The sequence below is a fragment of the Arachis hypogaea genome, chromosome 15 (assembly GCF_003086295.3).
Source record: "Arachis hypogaea cultivar Tifrunner chromosome 15, arahy.Tifrunner.gnm2.J5K5, whole genome shotgun sequence".
NCBI lineage: Eukaryota > Viridiplantae > Streptophyta > Magnoliopsida > Fabales > Fabaceae > Arachis > Arachis hypogaea.
In genome coordinates this window covers 155,592,630-155,614,629 of record NC_092050.1, presented here as the reverse complement: position 1 = coordinate 155,614,629, position 22,000 = coordinate 155,592,630, and the positions used below count along the sequence as shown (strand labels likewise).

The window sequence follows — 22,000 nt, the reverse complement described above, 5'->3', positions numbered from 1 at the left end:
CACTCACCTTCTTCTTGCCGACTCCAAGGGTGTTCTTTATTCTAGAGCTTAGTTGTATGAGATTATAAAAATTGTTGAGCTTTTTTTTCATTATTCCTTAAATTATGCATGGTTGATGTACTCTTTTTCCTCTATTGGATTTTTTCCCAAGCTCCAGGGATTTTGTCCATAGGGGTTTTTTAAGGAGGCATAACCTACATAAGCTGAGTATCCATATAGTCGATACCAATCTTGGTGGAACAATGTACTATTCAGATGTATGTAACATATTCAATTTCAGTGAAATTACAAAATTTCTGGAGAAATTATTGAATTCTATATTAACTGTTAATAATTGTCAATTATGTTCATCATTGCTAATGTAATATTTATCAAACCATAGATATATAAATACATAGATCATATATTTGTTTTAAAAAAGGCATAGCTAGATCCTCCAATTCAATTTATTTTGTGGCAGTTATCTCTAACTTGACCCTTGGAACCTTCTTTGATATCAAGCAAGCTCATTTTGACCATAGCTTGTTGGAAATCCAAGAAGAACAAGGCTTGGTTCTGTGCATAAGAGTTGACAAAATTCCTAGTTCTTGGACTAGTGAACAATGTTTGATCGGATGTGAGAACACCATCGCCGGAGACCAAAGCGTCGAAGTACAAGTTGTCGAAATCATCCCTTGTTTCATCGAAGGGCTGCTCAGCATTGTCACCGGCACTGCATGTTCTGGACAGTGTGTTTGCAAATTCTGAGTTCAAATTTGGATCCACTTTTGTTAGCCTGTTCTTGAAAGAAGAACACCTAGCTACTCCTATTGTGTGAGCCCCTGAAGATTCAAAACCGCAAAACATTATTAAAAATGCTTCCTTGTTGCATAATCTCTATCAACTATTCTAATTGAAAATTATACGCATTTATAGTTTGATATATAGATATTCTGTAACAGAAGGAATGACATAGTGAAAGCTAGTAATTATGAATTTAGAAGCCTTTGTCAAAAAGTTTCACTGAATTATGATATTCATTATTCATCAAGAAGCATGTATAGATAGAAATAGAAGCATAGGAACATATATGTATATTAATTACCAGAGAGAGCCACCATCTCTTGTGCTGAAAAGCCATGTTGGCCAAACATCTTGATGAGATCAGAAGCATTGAAGTTGGGAGATGGCAGATTAATGGTATCCTCAATTTTGGACCTTGTTCCATCTTTTCTTTCCTTTGGTATGTCATAAACTGGCCCCCCTGCCTGCTCATCGTGCCATTCATAATACATATTAGTATAAAATTAATGGTAAGTAGAAAAATATATAAGTAGGTTGATCTTACAAAGAAAATTGCATCTCTAGCAGCTAAAGCAAGAATATCAGCACATGAAACTACTTCAGGGCATTGTCTTTCAAGCGCTTCTTTGATGTCATCTATGATTTCATAGCCTCTCAAACTCAAATTTGCTGGTGAACCCTTTTCTGCTTTGTTACCCTTTGTGGAATCAATCAAAATCGATCCATCACATCCCTAGTAGCAGATCACACAACGATACATATATGTTAGAATATTTATAATCTGCAATATATGTTCAATTTTATGGCAGAGAAATGGATACAACATGCATGACATATTTTTAGTGAGTTACTTATTTACTATACCAATTTAATAAGAATGACACTTTTTTTATGCATTGTTGCAATTCGTATATTACCTTTTTTCCTTTGTCATTGGTTTTTCTTAGCTATGTACACAGTATAAGATCATTGCAAAATTATAATAACATAGCTTGCCCTTTCAATTTCCTGCAATTAATGATATTGTGGTTAAGTTTAGGAATATTTGTGATTTTAAGACAACAAAGAAATAGAAGAATATGGCTATGACAAATAATAACCATTAAATAAAGTGGATCACATCAATTGAATATAAATATATATGCTAACAACGGTGAAATGAATGAGGTGAAACGGTGAAAATAAAATGATATGAATAGTTTACATGGTGAAATTATTTGGAAAAAAATTAAAGCAAGACAAATATAATGTTGAGACTTGAGAGTGTTCAACAACATATAAAAAGAGACTTATTTATATTTTGTCATGTAATTTTAATTATTGTTTGTTTCACAATCTTTTATTATGCCTTGGTTGTTAGTTTTTTAGTCTATTTTGGTGTGATATGTATTTTGTTTAATTTTTGCTTATCCTTGATGGCGTTGTCCAAAGGGATAATTCACAAATTAAATTTTTTCTCTCCAATTTTGGGTCAAGTATGTAACATTGGTAGAAAAAATTAAATTATAAATTCTTAATTCTAAATTTTAAATTCTAAATCATCTACCTATTTATATTTTATAAAAGTTGATGCCAAAGTCATTCTATATTCAAGTAATGACACATAAATTGCTTATAATTTTGCTATGTAAGAATATTATAGTAGATATCATTTTTTTATGAAATCAAGCATATATATCTTCTTTTCAATTTTAATGTTACTTCTTGTCATGGTTTTCACAATAATTAACAAGATGTTCTATACTACTAAAATCTCTTTTATTAATGTCCTCTTAACTATTTATTTTTTTAAAACATATAATTTATATGCATATAGATACTCAATGTAATATATATTTGAAGTAATCACAATGATGACAAATATTACAAAATATTGAAGTCTCTCCAGGGAGTGGTGATAAAAAAGATGAGTTATAAAATCAGCCATGTGAAGCATTACATGTTATAAGATACTTAAAATAAGAGAATGAAAAAATATTATATAAAATTACTAACAAAAATACTTAAAAAGTAATCCACATTAAAAAAAATTATATTAGAAGTAGTAATGCTAACTTCAGTAAAAAAAACTTAAAAAAAAAAAGCATCAACCAATTTATCTAGTTAAAACTAATTATCTACTAAGTAAAATTCATAAAGTTAAAACTAATTATCTAGGTTCAATTTAATAAATAATTAATAACTCCAGTAAAAAAAACTTAAAAAAAAAAGCATCACACAATTAATTTATTTTTATTTGTTATAAGTACTATTCATTGTGATTGATTTAAAAACTATCAAAGAAGTAGAGAATTATTGTATATAGACCCGTAAAAAATTATATATTAGTATTGTGTATATATGCTTAAAATTTAGGAGTGTATTAATGTATCTAGTAATATATACGTTGGCAACCAGTGTGATTTTTAAAAGTTTACTTTTACATATATTCTCAAAAAACTAAAGATCATATTATTTATTTTCTATTTTTATCTTTTAAGAATACAAAACCCAAAATGCAAAATTTATTAGTTCAAAGTGTAAAAAAAATTTTAAGAAACTCAAAATTTTCATGTATTTTATGCCTAATCTCAAAATGAGTAAATGGTATAACGGAAAAAAAAAAAAACGAAAACTAAAATAACTAATAAAGAGAAAACACGACATACATATGATATAATTTAATTTGTTGTATAAAAATAATTTTCAAAATAAAAAATGCATGAAAAAAAATTAATAATCTATGTGTAAGTTTTATTAAAGAGATATTCTCCACATCCAAGTAATTTTAGCATCCAACTAGCTCCAAGTTCATCCAAGCAATTTTAGGTCACGCGTTTCTTTACGCTTCTTCTCTTCTTCTTCTTCTTCTCTTCTCCTCTGCGCTTTTTCTTCTCACGCTCGTTAACGCACGGAGTGTCGTGTTCTTCTTCGCCTTCTTCTTCGCATTCCTTCTCCTCCTCATTCTCCTCCTTCCTTTTCGTGTTTCTTCTTCTTCATGTGTTTTCTCCTTCTCGTCATTCTTTTGTTGTTGTTGCTGCTGTATTTTTTTGTCTTTTCCTCCTTCTCTCCCCGGTGAAGAAGCAATAAAAGGTGAGAAGGAAGAGTTTTGAATTGTACATAACAGAAATGAGCAGTAAAATGTGAGAAGGAAGAGTTTTGAATTGTGCAGAACAGAAATGAACCGAACATGTTATTATGGTTAAACAATTGTATAGTACTAAAGGAATGGAACATTATCCATTATATAAATTCAAATTCGAACTTTCTGCATAATGAACCGAACACGTACTCATGGTGAAACAATTGTATAGTACTGAATGAACGAAACATAATCCATTATATAAAATCAAATTCAAACAGCTTTCTGCATAATGAACTGAACACGTACTCATGGTGAAACAATTGTATAGTACTGAGTGAACAAACCATAATCCAGTATAAAAAATCAAATTCAAACAGCTTCCTGCATAATGAACCGAACACATACTCATGGTGAAATAGTTGTATAGTATTGAGTGAACGAAACATAATCCATTATATAAAATCAAATTCAAACGTGTAAACCCCGTAAAATTAGTAAATAATTAGCCAATAAATCGAATTTTAACTAGAAAAATTAAAAATGTGAATCTAATATCAAAATAGGATAGAGCTCTTCAAAACAAAAATTTTGACACCAATTTCGAAGAATTTGGCCAAAAATTAGGCCAAACAAGCCGAACCAGACGAACCGGGCCCAAAATGGGCCCAAGGCCCAACTCAGCCCATTCCCTTTTAATGAGCCAGCTTCTCTTTTCTCCTTCTTCTTCATTAACGTTGCACAGCAAAGGAAAAAGGGGGAAGAAGCTTTCAACCCTAACTTTCACTTCAATCCAACATATCTTCTTCATCCGAGCTCTGATCGCCGCACCGTTTGCAGCTACGCGTCCAACGCATCGAGCTCTACACTTCTATCAGATCAATTTTATAGGTAAGTCACACCACTCATCCCAGCCTCTCAGTCTCTTGAAATTTCGAAAATTTAGGGTTTTGGTTATTGAAATTCGATGTCTTGATGTTTAGGCTCAAATTGACTCGAGAAATTTGCGGGCCTTGGCTCAATCAAGATATATATAAGGTGAGGACTCTCAAAATTCTACAAATTCTAGTTTATATGAGTTGGGTATTAAATTTAGATATGTATATGTGTGGTAATATGAAATTAGGTGCATATATATATATATATATATATATATATATATATATATATATATATATATATATATATTGGAGCTTGATTTGTGGACACTTGAGACTTGGTGGGGGTTGGATGACGTTGCCTTGGTGATTTTTGGAAGCTTGTGAGGCTGTGTGTATAGCTTGCGTGGCTGTCTTAGACCAAACGTGGTGATCGGCCAAGGTATAGTTTAGGTTTCGCGTGTATAATATATAATGTCCTGTGAAAACTTAGGCTAGAGAACTATAGGATAAGTTAGAATGCAGGTGTATATTTGATATTTAGTATCTTGTTGATGAACATGTTTGGTTTGATGCTTGTTGGTTGATTGGTGATAATAGATGGATTGTTGTTGCATGGTTTGAGGTTATAAGTAAGTGAATTTGAAAGTTGTTACTTATAGTTTTGGAATGAGGAATTTTGGGAAATGTATGAGTTTTATGGATTGGTATGAAGCATAAATGTGTTAGTAGTTGGTGTAAATGAAAAAGGATATGTTATGTTGCAAATATGCAGGTTTGGTGGTTAATGGCATGGGGATTGTTTTGGTTGAAAGTGTGAATGTGGTAAAAATAGGGGTTTAGTATAATTTGGTAAAAAATTGATTTTTGATGAACTTTGGTAGTCCATAACCTACTCTTCAAATTTTGGATGAAAATGAGGTTTGTTTTAAATTAAAGAATGTTTTATAAGCTTAAGAATGATACAAGGTTTGCGAAAAACCGAATTCTGTAGAGAAAGTTGTGGACGCCGAAAAGTCGATGCAAAAAACTGAAATTTTTAAAGTTGCAACAGAATCAGGTTTTTCTGGTGTGTGTCCACGCACATTGCTGTGCGCACGCATGCACCAGGATATGCTTTCTGTTGGTGGCGCTCGCATAGGTGAGGCGCACGCACACCAAGTAATTCCTGGTTGGTGTGCGCACGCACGTACTCGTGCGCACGCACAAGTTCTATTTTTCACAAGTTGTGCGCACACACTCTATTTTTCAGTACATTTGTTTTTATGATCCAAACATGGTTTCGAACCTCTAAACCTCTGTTTTTGCCCTGTAAACCCTAGATTTTACTAGTAAGCTTAGTGATAAGTTGGAGTTAGGAAATTAAGGTAACTTGGAGGTGAAGTAAAGTTAAAAAGGCGATGATTTAGGTATGAGAAGATAGGTGGCATAATTATATATGTATATATATATCTTTTAAACTATGAAACTGGCTAATGAAAGGAATAAATGTTACATTTGAGCACTCTTTCTCAAAAGAGCGACCCCAGGAGACGGTGGAAGGTGAGGATCCCCTTCTTTGTTCCTCCTGGTATTGTAAAATCGCCCCTAATGAGATGGTGGGAGGGTAGGATCCCCTCCTTTGTTCCTCCTAGGCATATGAGAATGTACCTCCTGGGTAGATGCAAGGGTTGTGGTTTCGCCCCACTTGTTCCAGGTTGGTTAGTATATAGAGGCTCCCTGGGTAGATGCAAGGGTTGTGGTTTCGCCCCCACTTGCTCCGGGTTATGATGAGTTATGTATAAAGTACAAAGACATGATGAGTAAGTAATGAATGATTATGAAATGTTAATGAATGATTATGGAATGATTATCTGAGATACGAGTCTCCCTGGATAAAGTATCGTGGCTTGCCACCACATGCTCCAGGTTGAGACTCGATACTTTGTTGACCCTACGTCGTAAGGGTGACTGGGCATGTATAAATTCTCGGGAATAATAGCCCCCATTGAGCAAAGTTTTATATATGAAAGTATGAATTATGAATGATATGAGAAAAAACTATGCATAGACTCATATGGATGCGCGACAGGGGGACAGTCTAAGGTTTTCGGACTTGTCGGGTTGGATGGATAACCGACAGATGAGCCTCATCAACCATAGGACAAGCATACATCATGTGCATTCTGTTTGTTTTGTTTGCTTTGCATTACTTGGGATTGCCTACCTGAATATATATATTATGCTAATTGTTATGTTTGCTACTTACACTACCTATTCTCTACATGTGCCTGAAATTGTTTGGTTGTTTGTCTCTGGTAAATCATTGGTGATGGAGGAACGGAGGAAGGGTGGACTGGTTTAGTGACAAAGTTAGGTTTAAGTATGTAAGTTTAGATTTCCTTAGAACACTTACCTTTTTATGGCTTCTGTTTAAAATTTAAGTTTTATAACTGAGTGTCGGCGTTCTAGGATTGCCTCTGACATTCCCAGAACCTTATATATTATATACGTGGCACCTTTACCATGCTGAGAACCTCCGGTTCTCACCCCATACTGTAGTATTATTTTCAGATGCAGGTCGAGAGGCTCCTCGCTAGGCGTCTGGATCCCTGAAGTGGAGCGATTCCTGGGTTCTTGTGTTTACCAGTTTATGTATATATGTACTTAGCTTTCTCTCCAAGAAACTTGATTATTTTGTTCCTCATAGAGGTTAAAGGAGAGTTAGGACCTTATGTCTGTATTTTGGGATACTTATGTATGTATGTAAATATTCTCCGACCAGCCTTGGCTTCACAGGCTGAGTTAGGAACTAGTTATGCTATATTCTTGGCTCTCTACTCACTCTTTCGCTTATTCATATCCATGATCTTTAGGTTTCTTCACACGCAAGTTATTCCGTTTCCGGAGCATTGCGCTTTTTATTTCGCGATTTTGTTTTACCCATTTTTCAAGGCTCCTAGTTTTTTATATTCTTTCACTATTATATGTATCTATTTTATTTTAGGAGTCATAGCGCCTCGCCACCTCTATTTTACATCCTAGGTGTAAAACCCTTTGTGGTAGGGTGTTACAAAACGGCTTTCTTTCTGTATAATGAACCGAACACGTACTCATGGTAACACAATCGTATAGTATTGAATGAACGAAATATAATCCATTATATAAAATTAAATTCGAAACACCTCTGTCTACAATTTAGAGATTATCAATTCAATTTAGATTCAGAACACTTGCGTCCATTCAATTCAATTCAATTTAGCAATTGCATTCCATTCAATTCGATTGAAAAAATAATCCATTAACAAAATATTGGTGTTGTTGGTGATGATGTTCCCTTTCGAAGTCCTGGAGAGGAAGATGCATCTTGGGTTGACATATAGTGCGACTTGTCCAAGGTCTTTTGTTCTTCTTGGCATCGATTATTTTGGCACAAATCTTCTTGGTTCTTAAAAAGAAACAGTTTGAGAAGGTGCAATTGTCCGAGATGAATTTCTAATTTACAGGTCCGCGAAAAATCCAACGATTTACAAATCAAATACTAGAATAAACTCTATTAATTGGACAAATTCTTCATTAAAAAAAAAAGATATAAATGCTAAACGAAAGACAATTATTAAAAAAATGAAAAAAATGGCCAAAGAAAAGAAAAAGGGGGAGTTTAACAGCAAAGAGAAATGAATTATGAGTTCAATACATCCTATTTAGCAGAAAGACGGATATTCCTTGCTCATTATCAGACAATCACTTATTCACAAACCGCCTGTGGGGCTAATAGTTTTCATTTCCCATCTCATGGGAAACCCTTTTCGCTCCGCTTAGCCCTACCCCCCAGGAGTATTTTAGTGATAGATTCTATAGGAACTGGACGGAATCATCTCCGAAGATCTCGGTCAGAGTAGGCATATGCCAAACGTGAATATCCCCGAAGCAACGGGAAGAACAAAAAAGATTCTATTTTTGCTTAAGATTTAATAAATGAAATAATCGGACTAGAACCAACAGAATTCGATAAAATCTGGATAGATAATATGGTAGAAAGAAATCAACCAACCCAATGTGAATTTTTCTATTTTGATGCCGTAATCGAATGAGAATTTAGAATAGATAAAAAGAATTGTATTCTAATTATTTCTTTTTTTTTTCTTTGTTTTTTTTTATAAAAATTATTAGAAATTAAATTATTTATTCACTTGAATATATATTTATATTCATATATTCAAATGAATAAGAAAAATTCGTATATATAAAAAGAGCTTAACAAAAGATATAAACATTTCACAATAACGAAAGAGGAGAATAAGAAGAAGAAGAAGAAGAGAATGAGGAGGAGTAGGAGAAGCAGAAGACGAATCTGCGTGCGCAAGGAGGAGGAGGAGGTATACGTGAATTTGAAAGAAGAAGAAGATGACGTATGCGTGTATTTAAAAGAAGAAGAAGAAGCACATGGGAGAAGAAGAAGAAGAAGAAGCGCGGGAGAGGAGAAGAAGATAAAGCGCATATAATGACGCTCTTTTAATGAGAGTGATTTTTGTTAGTGTTAGGCCTACTTGAATAAAACTTGAATGAAAAATACTTGGATGTGTAATATAGTCCTTTATTTTATAACATCAAAAAAGAATTAATTCATGTGATTTACGAAATCATTAATACAAGTATATATCAAACAATAAAGGATGAAAAAGAGTTTATATGTTTTTATTCAATTATTAAAAAAAGTCTTCAAATATTGTTTCATGTTTTTAAATGTTTTTTAGATGTGTCTTCGTTAGTTTAATCTTTTAATAGTATTTTTGTCAATACTTAAATCTGTTATGATGGTGCTTTTTGGATCGGAGGTTTATTTTATTTAAAATATTTGAATATTTTAAAATATCATAAATTGCCTATAAATTAAATTTTTACATTATATAATACCTTAATTTTTTAAGATCTATATAACATTAGATAGTTTTAGTTTGAAAATGTTTATACTTGTTGGATATGAATAATTTTGTAGTGCACTTTTTATTTTGCATTTATATAAATAAAAAAATTAAATCTAAAAAAAATTCAAAACAGGAAGATATTAAGAAATAATTATGAATAAAATATTATATTATAATAAAATTTAATTGAGATAATTAATAAATAGTCATTGTTTAAATATGTTCATTTATTTACGAATAATATTATCTACCTATAATTTGACAGAATATTAAGACTTGTTTTTATATTTTTGTGCATTATGATTTTTGTTGCAGACAATTAATTTTAGAAAAAGAATTATAAGATATTATATTATACACATGTATATTTCAGTGTTCCGATATTATTGTTTTGTAATATTTTTTACTTTTATTTTTTTATTTTATACTTTATTCTTGTCCATTGCTTTAATAAATTTTTTCTTTTTTCTTTGATAATATCTCTTACTATCATTTTTCAAAGCACTATTTGTCATTAAATAATCAATTACAAAAGAATTATAAATGGATAATTTATTTTTTTGTTTGATTTTGTTTTATTACATCGATGGAGATATAATTATTTCAAATTTTGTTTCATAAAATTATCAATGCAAGCACAATAAAAAACTTAATATGTCCAAGTTTCAGTAAAGAACAATGACAAGCACTTAAACATAAGCATCATATACTTGGAATTTCGGTCATTTTCGACTTTTTCCAAAATCAACCACTCTAGGAATAAGTTTTTTTTATTGTACACAGTATCTCCTAACTCGACAGTCTAAGAACTAATTCGTTGCGAATCGAAACTCATTTAAGAATTTGTCACTGGCCAATGGATTGTTGCATGCTGCATGCAGAAGGCAGAATTCGAATCCCTAACACTTGTTTAAGCAGATGAGTGAGCTGATCACTCGACCAACCCAAATTGGTTCATTCTAAAATTAAGTTAATAGGGTTCGGTCGGACGCATTTTATGGGCCTTCACACTGGGCTTAAATGAATGGGGCCAACGTTACTTAATAATGGAAACACTGTCTGTCTAAACAAATTAATGGAACATCGAAAAATAACTTTATCATATAGTACATTTAACTTTGTTTTTTTGGTGTCTTTAGGTCATTCAAGTATTTAATTTTGACAACACTAACTTACATTCGCAGTTAATTTTTTCAATACTAAATATCGTGACAATGCAAAATTACTACAAAATACATTATTTAAATCATTTTTATATTAATTTTCTAACATATTTGAATGATTAAATTAATGTATATACTCGTGTGATGCAAAAAAAAAATGTCTATTTAATTTATGTTTTTATTAATTTATTTAATTTGTATAAAAATAATTAGGAGTCAAACTCTTTTTTTTAATTATTCTCTTAATTTCTAAATAAAAAATTTTATATTTTAATATTTTAAATTTTTTTTAAATAACATATATATTTAAAGAAAAATGATAATTTCATTCTATTTTTTATGTCACTCTACATTTGATTTTTTTTACATTGTATATTACGTGAATTTATAGAAAAAATGATTGATATTATCAAAATTAGAATTACAATATACATTTTTGTTCTTATGACTATTTAAAACGGATAATTTGGACTTAAACATGACGTTTAAACTCTTTTTGATAACAAAAAGTTTAGTCCAAAACAGTTTAAATTTGTTTTATTTAGGATTTATTAATTGTTTCTAGAATTAACGAACATTAAATAAAGTAAATTTTGACTGCTTGGACTAATATTTTATTGGTTCTCTAACTTTACCGATATTTTATTTACTTGGATTAGTTAGTTTTGTTGAAATAAGTATATAGGTATAAATTTAAATGAAAGAATTTTAAATTGATCGCATGGAAAAATAGAAAATTTATGAGTATTAGAAATAATCAATAATAATGAGTTATAATTAATTCTTTGATTATTTTTATAATTAATGTGTTTTATTATTATTTTGTCAATGAATTATAGTTCAAATGACATAGTCTATTCGTACTCATCTAAGAGGTTACGAATTCGAATCTCCCTATTTTTAGTGAAAAAAAAAAGTGTTTTATTTTGAAGGAAAAATAAGTGATGAAGAGCATTCCACTCTATTCCAATTACATTAAGTAAAAATAGATAAATAAATTCGCCCTTCTAGTTAAAAGAATGATTTTCTAATATCCACCAAACATTTTTGAAGTTTTGCACATGATTGAGTTCACACTAATTAAAATTATACTTCCGTTCCCTTCACAATTTTCTTTTCTACATATACATCGATTTTTCTTTTCATATAGATATTGATATTTATCAAATTTATTCTGCAATCTTAAAAATAGAGTGTACACAGTAGCTAAGTTAAATGCTTCCTGTTTTGATTGCCGACATTTTTAACCTGAAATATTCTGTTGTTAGCATCTTAAATTCCATAGAGAACAATTTAATGAATATATCTATATGATATATCCTCCTTTATTTTTACCATAATAAATACCTACAAATCAAATGTTATTGTCATTGATAATAGGTAAAAATAGCGCCAACACAACGTGAATGGAACTCCCTTCTTTATTTTTTTTATTCCCTTTATTTTTTTTTTTCACTTTAATTGAATAACTGTAAAGAGTTTTCAAGAACGATCATAATTTAATGCAATTAATAATCTTTTTCAATAAAAAGTTTGCCTCTTCCATAAATGCAGCAAGCTAGCCATCTGCCCCACCTCTCTCTTGCAGTGATAGGTAAAGTAGATGCTGAATCAGCAATTATTTACAAGTGAGTTAGCAGTTAGTTATAAGTCTGTTATAAGATGTTAGTTATGAATCTAAGTGAACAGTTAGTTACTGTGTTATTTAAGTAAAGCAATGCAATTCAAGCACTTATTAAACGAATACAATTTGAAGCTCACGCTCTCAACTTATCTCAAATCCCTTTTCTTCTCATTTTCTCCAACTGAGGCTTAGTACCTTTTCACTAAAAACAATACAAGACGCGATAAATCATTTCATTTCAAGGAATCTCTTTAAATCTGCACAAAAATAATTGACCATTTCATTTACTTATTACAATTATACCATCAACTCACAACCCACTTAAATTCTAGTTCTTGATTTTGTTCATCATATCATTTTATTCCTCTGGATCAGTGATCCAACCCGGTCTAAAATCAAGTAAGTAATCTCTTTATTATTACTTAATAGTTCGTTCTAAATTAAAGTCCTGTGGTTTTGGTGCCCACATGTTTTTTCTCTTAGCCATTGGTTTTTTCTTAGCTACCATGTACACACTACAAAATCATTGCAAAATTATAGCATCTTTGAATATTTGCAACGAAAATTAGATATAATTGTGTTTAGTTTGACAATTTATTGTGTTTAGTTTGACCATCATAGTGATGATGGTGGAATGAATGAGATAAGATTATGAAAATGAAATAATATGAGTGATGAGTATAGTAAAATTTATTGGAAAAAAATTAAAACAAGATAAATATAATATTAAAAGTATTTAACATCAATATATAAAGAGACTTATTTATGTTTTGTCATGTAATTTTGATTATTATTTGTTTCAGGATATTTTGTTATGTCTTAGTAGTTAGTTTTTTAGTTTATTTTAGTGTGATGTGTATTTTATTTAATTTATGCTTATTTTTTATAGCATTGCTAAAAGAGATAATTCACAAATTAAATTCTCTCTTTTTAATTTTAGGTCAAATATGTAACAATAATAAAAAAATTAAATTATAAATTGTTAATTCTAAATCTTAAATCTTAAATCATCTATTTATATTTTATAAAAGTTGATGCCAAAATTATTCTATATTCAAGTGATGACACATTAATTACTTATAATTTTGCCACGTATAAAAAGTATTATGGTAGATGTTATTTTATTATGAAACTAAGCATATATAACTTTTTTTCAATCTTAATGTTACTTTTTGTAACAGTTTTTCCAATAATTAGCAAGCCCATACTATTAAAATCTCTTCTTAACAATATTAATATCCTCTGAACTATTCATATTTTTTAAAATATGTAATTTATATGCATATAAATATTCTATGTGTAATATCCTACTACACAAAGCTTTACACCTAGAATATAAAATAGAGGTGGTCAGGCGCTACGACTTCTAAAAGAAGGAAAAATTTTATACATAATATAGTGAAAAGATTTATAATTAGGAGCTTTTGGGGAAAAGTTAAAATCGAAAACAGTAAAACAAAAAGCGCAACATTCACGCTACGTAAGCGATAAATGGAAAAGATAAAAGAAGCTAATATAGATATAACCGAAAGGGAGTTCCAAGGTACAAATATCAAAGCTCAAGACTTGCCTCGCGAAAATAAACCATCTTGAGCACATAAGTATATAACATATATATAAGAGAACCCAAGAATAAACCCAAAATACAGAGTTACAGAACCTATTTCTCCAAAATAACCTCTAAGAGGAAGTTAATATATCGCATACAAACGCAGTGGAGATAAAAGTATCTACATATATACATATATCCAAAATAAAGCCCCAAAGATAAGGATCTCCGCTATCAGAAGCTTCCAGTATACCTTAGCGAGGTGCCTCACGTCCTGCATCTGAAAACCACAAAATATGTATGGGATGAGAACCAGAGGTTCTCAGCATGGTAACGGTGCCCACATAACTAACATATAAAGTCCCAGAAAAGTCAAAGGCAATCCTAGAACTTCCGGCAATAGATTCAAACTTAAAACTAACATTTTAAACCATAAACAGAGTGAGGTATCTAAGAATTCCTGGTTCTATCTAACTTCCTAACTTAACCCCTAAGCTCTTCATCTCTTTCTCCAATCCTCCAAAACACCGATGCACAGACAGACAAAGCAAACAAAGCAGACAAGGCAAGCACAAGTAGATATTCAAAAATAGCAAATATAGCAAATAAGCATAGATATTCAAGTAAGCAAATCTAAGTAGTGCAAACCAAACAAGTTATATAAATACATATGATGCATGCCTTTTCTACTGGCCGTGAGTTCACGTGTCGGTTATTTTGGTAGAGCCCGACACATCCGGTAGCTAACCCGAATATCGTCCTCTTGAAAATCGGTGGGCGGTACACAGTGACGGATACAGAAAATTTTGATAGTGGGGGCAATATATATATATATATAATAATTTTTATAATAAAAATATTATGTGTACATAAAAATTAGTTATCAAATTATTTATTAATCATTATGTATTCATATATAAATATATGTATTGTTTAATTTATTTTTAATGTGTATTTTTTATTTCAATATATATATATACAAGTAGTTATTTTCGATGTAAATATAATATGATTAGTTTTTATAATATCTAATTTTATAAATTAAAATAATAATTTATAAATAGGATAAAGTATATTTTTTGTCCTTAAAATTTGACAAAAGTTTCAAAAATATCCTTAAGTTTTATTTTGTTTCAATTTTATCCCAAAAGTTTTCGATTTGCATCAAATATACCCCTGTCGGCTAATTTTTCAAAAAATTTAAGATCGATTCAACAACAAGCAAATCAAGCATAATTTTCATGCATTATTGTTATATTGGTCTTAAATTTTTTGAAAATTTAGCTTCCGAGGGTATATTTGATGTAAATAGAAAATTTTTGGGACAAAATTGAAACAAAATAAAACTTAGGGGTATTTTTAAAACTTTTGCCAAACTTTCGAGACAAAAAATATACTTTACCCTTATAAATATCTATCTTTTTATATAGGATAATGCTACATATTCATATTTTTTTGTTAACCAAGTCCAATTAAATTTGTCTAAGACAACAAAAATCAGTTATGACTAATATTATTTTAAGTTTTATTGTTTAACTTGTTTAGACTTAGTTCATAAAAAGACTTGAATGTGTAGTATTTCTTTTACATATATATAAGTAAATACTTATTTAAAAATTTACTTCTTATACAATTAGAAGTCAATTCTTATTGAGATTCATAGTTGAAAAAGTTCTTTCAATTAATGTAGTTACAGAAAAAAATTAAAACTAATATAAAAAAAGATAAATAACACTCTTTTGAGATGATTTCTAAGAAAAAAACACAAATTTTATTTAAATTGAGAATTGATCATTCTAATGACATCTAATATGAAATTTTTAAATTGACTATGAAGTACCAAAAGTTGAGTAAAAAATTATTATGGGGTCAAATTTAATAATTTAGTGGGGGCAAATAAATATTATTATCATATACTACTCAAAAAAATTTCAAATCGTAGTGGACAAATAAATAAAAGTTTAATAATTTATTGTTGAGTATAATTCTTTTATTTCTATTTTTTTTAAATATCTCATTATAATAAAAATAATTTAAAAATTCTAATAGATTTTAAACTCAAAATATCATAAAATTTAATTTAATTATTTTTAGAAAAAAATTTAAATAAAATAATAAATCATAAATAATTTATTATTTAATTTTTTCAAAAACTTGGGATGTTATATCTTACCCACCTTATAAAAATTTTCGCTCTCGAAAATTGATATAAGATAAAAAGATTCATACTAACTTCAGAACTCCAACTGCTTAAACTTCAACAAGTCCAAAATTAAATCAAAGAATACATAAGCCAAGAAAAGAATTTAAACAACACAAGATAGTTATCCAAGCTTGAGGAATTGCAAGTTACTCTAAAACAAGCTTGAGTTACCTAAAAGGATATCAAACTTAGGAAGAGAAGAACAAAATTTATGGACGGGGTTTATAGAAATTTAAGAAAATGTTTAAGAATACAATCAGATATGGAACAAATCAAATCAAAGCTTCTTCCCAATATAAAGTTAAGACAAGAACATCAAGAAGATACCAAGGATACAATCCGGTAGGGATATTCATGAGACGTAAGACATGAAGCGAACAACCAAATTGCATTTCAAGGAAAGCAGACATATGCCTTTAAGATCATCGAGAATGCATATGAACAGGGAACATGATTGGAGAATAAGCAAACTACTTTTCAAGAAAGAAATCTCGAATATGAACTTCAAGGTAAACTATAAAGGAACAAATCACATGAGACTAGCAGAGTCCAAAACACGTAGCCGAGTAACCTCGAGACGCAACCTCTAGCATTCCCCAAACCCCGTAATTAGCGTTACTAATTACTTCTATTTCGTCTATGATAATCCATTAGTGTTCCAATACATAAATCATCAGTATTAAGTTGGCCAGACCTAATACCATGAGAGATGCAACGGTCGACTAAGAGCATTAATAAATAGACAGTCATGTATCTAAAACTCAAACTCTTGTCATTAAGACAAGTCCTACTGCATGACAGACACTCAGAGTATGCAGTAAAGCATAGTCAGTCCATTCCTAAGGCTCTAACAGGAATGAACGGCTCTGATACCATAATGTAACACCCTAATTTTTAGCACGTCATGATCGTACCAAAAGTGAGGCGTTACTGACCTGTTTTCCGTATTTACTATTTAATATTGAGTCTTTAGTTCAATTTCGCGTTTCAATTTTTAAGAAAATGCCAAAAAGTTTTGTTTCTATTAATTAAAATCATACATCAAAGATCTCCAAGTAATACTAGTCACATAGTTAGTAAGAATAATAAATATCATACAAAAGAATTCAAATGAAACTCAGAGAAAACTCCTATCCCTCTGTATAAAATAGAATCTTAACTAACAAAGGCGAGGAAATTCTAGGAAAGCGACTCAACACATAAACTTAACTCAAATAAGACTAATAATCGGCCGCAGCTTCAAACTGAGTCTTCGAACCTGTGTCACTAAAAGGGTGAAGATTTTGGGGTGAGAACAAACCACGCGTTCTCAGTAGGGAATGGGAATGCCGTAAGAGTAATGAAATAAAATGCAAATAATTAACTTTACTCAATAAAACTATATTTTTATCAAACATTTTGAAAATATTTTTTACTATTACTTTATATAATTAATTACCTTCTTTAAATTTCCGAATTTAAGACAAATCTCAATCACAACCTCAGTTCTCAGTCACCTCAATACACAAACTAATAGCATAGGAAACAGATCAACACACAAACAAATAGCAATAAGACAAACAGCACAAGCACAAAGAGACAAGATAAGCAAACACAATCAAATGCAAATGTGCAAACAATGATGATGCATGTCTAGTACTATCGCATGTAATGAGTTCATTTGTCGGTTTCGACCCGCACCCGACGCAATCCGACTCGCAAGTCAGATAAGGCATTCCAGCGGCATAACCTCTGCAAGTTTCTACTTCTTGCAGGCGTTGATTCTCCAGCTGAAGTATGCCGAACATGACCTCTGTAAGTACTTGCAGGCGCTGATTCTCCAGCTGAAGCATGTGCCACTTTCTCCTGGAAGCCATTCCATACACACGGGCATCCCTGCACAATCATTCACACATAAAGCCCACGACTTAATATTCTCACATCGGCACCCTAACTAGTTACTTTTCGTCACCCTCTCGTGACCTTTTATTCATTTCATAATCACACATGCCGTATTCTCTTTCCTCTTTCCTTCTTTCTCTTAACAAACCGAACTCAAATCATAACTTGAAACAAACTCTATTCTCAAAAAAACTGAATGCAAAACCTTATACTTTCTTAATAAATCAAACTAAAAATAAGACTTTCTATAACAAATCGAAATCAAATAGTTTTCAATAATTAAAACGTTTTCTTTAAAGCTAAGTCAGTTTCTATTTTAATAAAATTCAGAGATTTTTAAAATAAAAATCACTTTTAGTATATTTTTACAAAAATTGGACAGCATCTCCCCTTAAAATTGGACTTCATCACCCTTTTCGGGTCCCAACCGAACCATTCTCAATTTTTTTTCCAATCATTTTCAATAACTCAATTCAATACCAACAAATCAAACCAAAACCAATCTCACCAGTTAATCACCCACAACAACGAAACCAGTCATAATCACAGCCACAATTCAACCAATTTCATCACATTCAATTATATTCACAATCACTAAGAATCTCAATTTCATCAATTTTCATCAATTAATTAAACGAGACATTTATAAATTATTTGCAGTTACTCACTAAACTTCAATGGCATTCGTAAATTAAAACAGTTAATTTTGAAATAAATCTTCTACCTTCGTATGAAATCAAAATCATCGAAAGCTCCGAAGAAGCTTTCTGACCGAGCTGCTGAAGAAGAAAACGTCCAGAATCGTCTGTACCTCCTAGAACTCCAGTTGGTCGAACTCAAAGGGTAGAGGAGCTACGTCACCATTGACTTTCACCGATCAAAAGTGACACCAACACGTAAAGAAGGAGGATACGGACATTTTTATCGGATTATATTTTTTATTGGAGTTACGAATCTCAAGAAATCGAAGCGAGAAGGTCAAAAGTTTTTCACGGCAAGCTTCGGTCTCTCTCTTATTTCCTTTGCTTATGGTTCGGTAAGAAGAAACAATGAAGCAAAAATTGATGATGGTACTTAATGAATAACATAATGTGTCACGTTTATAAATATATATGTATGCTTATTAAGCCACTTTGGTGGCTTTCCTTCATTTCTTCCTTCCCACATGGCATTCCGCCAAGGGATATAATAATAATAATAATAATAATAATAATAATAATAATAGTATAATTTTTTTATTTTTTTTTAAATATCTCATTATAATAAAAATAATTTAAAAATTCTAATAGATTTTGAATTTAAAATATCATAAAATTTAATTAAATTATTTTAAAAAAAATATTTTTTTAAATAAAATAATAATCATAAATAATTTATTATTTAATTTTTTCAAAAATTTGAGATGTTATAACCTAAACCATCAAAATCATCAAAAATACTTAAAACTCAAACCAATTTCATGAAGAAAGAGGGCACAGAGAACTAGGTGCAAATTATAGAAATACTTACCACTTTATTTGAATAGAATTGAAGATAACTTCGAGACGAACATGTGGCCACCAACGGCTCGTCAATCGGAGCTACAGATCAAAAGTTATGGAAGATTGAATATTTGAGTGGCAGGGGTTTTATGTTTGCTTCCCTTCCCTTTCTTCTCTGCAGACAGAAGCATGAATAGGGATGGCAACGGGTCCCTATGGGGCGAGGACATGCCCCCCGCCCCCCGTCCCCAATATCTGTCCCCGCGACGGGTAGCGGGGACTCCATATCCGCCGGGGACATGGGTCTCCGTGGATTTTTGTAAAAAATAATAAAAATTAAAAAAAATGAAAGAAAAAGTTAGAAAATATTTAAAAAAAACAAAGATAATTCTCAATTGTCATTACAAACATAATTTCTATTGTCTTTAAAGACTTAAATAGTAATAACCAACAAACAAAAACATTCAAACATATTCATAAAACAATCAAATATTCCATAAACAACTAAACATATCTATAAACAACCAAACAAAGTTCATCACATTGTAAAAACATAATTCTAAATCCTCCTTTCATTCTTAGTGATGGTAAATTTCGATTTACTTGAATCCTACATAAAAAAGAAAACAATTTAGAGTTAAAATCGTATAATAACTCAACAAATGCTTCAAAATCAAAATTCCATAATCAGAATTAGCATAATCATAAACACAAATGCTTTAAAATCAAAATAAAGCAAAGAAAATAAAATCAAAATGAATTAGAAAAATTTCATAATCAGAATTAGCATAATCATAACAAGAATCATCATAATCATAAACACAAATGCTTCAACATCAAAATAAACAAAAAAAATTTCATAAATCAGAATCAGACAAATGCTTCAAAATCAAAATAAACAATGAAAATCAGAGTTCTGTGACTTACACGAGGAGAAAAGGCAACGGCCGGCGAAGAGGCGATGACCGGCGAAGGCGCGACGACCAGTGAAGAGGGGACGAACTGCAAATGCGCGATGACCGACGAACTTGCGACAATGGGAAGACGCGACGACGACAAAGATGACGGACTCCCTGTTGGCTGTTGCAGTGTGCGTGACGGTGAAGCGTGACTTGACTGCGTGAGAGACTGAGAGGTGGTGGTGAGGGACTGAGGTGTGGGAAGTAGCGGTGAAGGACTGATGGGTTAGGAGGTGGCGGTTGGCGGTGGTGATGGTGAGACCGTGACGTTGAGCCGCCGTTCACGTGTCTGAGAGGACAGGGGCAGGGGGAGGTTTGAGGTTGAGGGACTTCAGATTTGAGTTTGTGAATTGTGAGTTGTTAGTGCGGCTAGGGTTTTCAGCTTCCCTCATAAGATATATATATATATATATATATATATATATATATATATTAAGGGTATTATAGTCTTTTTACACATTCGGGGATTAAACGGGTCTCCACGGGGCGGGTACCTCTATCCCCGCCCCCGCCCTGTTTAATAAACGGGGCCCCGTCCCCGTCCCCGCAGGTAGAAAATCCTCCCCATATCCGCCCCCGGCGAGTAAATCCCCGCGGATACCCGCCCCGCCGGGGGTTTTTGCCATCCCTAAGCATGAATGAAGAAGAAAGCTTGATTTCAAGCTTACATACATGGGGCTAGGTTGGTGGGCTTGGGTCCACTTGGGTCCGGTTTAATCGGTTCGGTCCGTTTGGCTCAATTTTGGGCTAGATTCTTTAAAATTAGTGTCAGAATTCTTATTTTAATTAGCTCTACCTCATTAAACTATAAATCCCATTTTCTAATTTTTTTATTAATAATTAATTTATTAGCTAATTATTTATTAATTTTGCGCGTTTTACATCCTACCCACCTAATTTAGAATTTTGTTCCCAAAATTCAACTACTTACGACCAAGCGTGGTTAGTTCTCTCTCATCCCTGTTCAAATATCCTCCGGCATGCTTCTCCTCTTCGGCTTGATTCTCATGTTGCCTTTACTAATGAGACCTCCTATCTTCGGAGTTTCTTAATGTTGACATTGTCAATCCTAATTGGAGTCATTCGAAATTCTAGATCTTCTTGAACTGAACTGGTTAAGGTTCTCGGACATAAGTTGCTTGGAGAAATACATTTCCAGAGCTGCAAGGTAAGGAATCCGTTGCGCAGATTCAAAAGTACGGTAATAAAAACACTTGAGATACTACTAGTTCAGTTTGTTTTAATACATCAAACAGCCCAACATACTTCGGGTTAGACTTTTTTATGTTGATTGCTCATCTGTTATCAGTTGTCAAAGTAGTTTTCAAGAATACACAGCTTCTCTTTGACTCTCTAGGTTCCCTCTCTGGTTGGCGGAATTTCTCTGACGGCTTTGCACAATTAGAACTCTTAACTCAAATTTCATTTAGTCCCTTTTTGTTGTTTTGGCTATCAATCCAATATCTAAAACACTTAACTTCTTCGGGTCCACATTAATACAGAAGCAATTA

The 22,000-nt window shown here is 31.4% G+C and overlaps 1 protein-coding gene across 1 annotated transcript; it reads right to left on the bottom strand.

Annotated features, from left to right (window-relative positions):
- Positions 1 to 390: 390 nt before the first annotated feature.
- LOC112749369 (peroxidase 47-like) lies at positions 391 to 21,115 on the bottom strand. Its single transcript, XM_025797627.2, has 5 exons — positions 20,984 to 21,115; positions 20,458 to 20,679; positions 1,328 to 1,516; positions 1,085 to 1,247; positions 391 to 821 (listed from the first exon to the last, which is right to left on the bottom strand). Exons 1-5 carry the CDS (start codon positions 21,113 to 21,115, stop codon positions 442 to 444), a joined length of 1,086 nt encoding a protein of 361 aa, XP_025653412.1. The 3' UTR covers positions 391 to 441.
- Between the last annotated feature and the right edge of the window lie 885 nt (positions 21,116 to 22,000).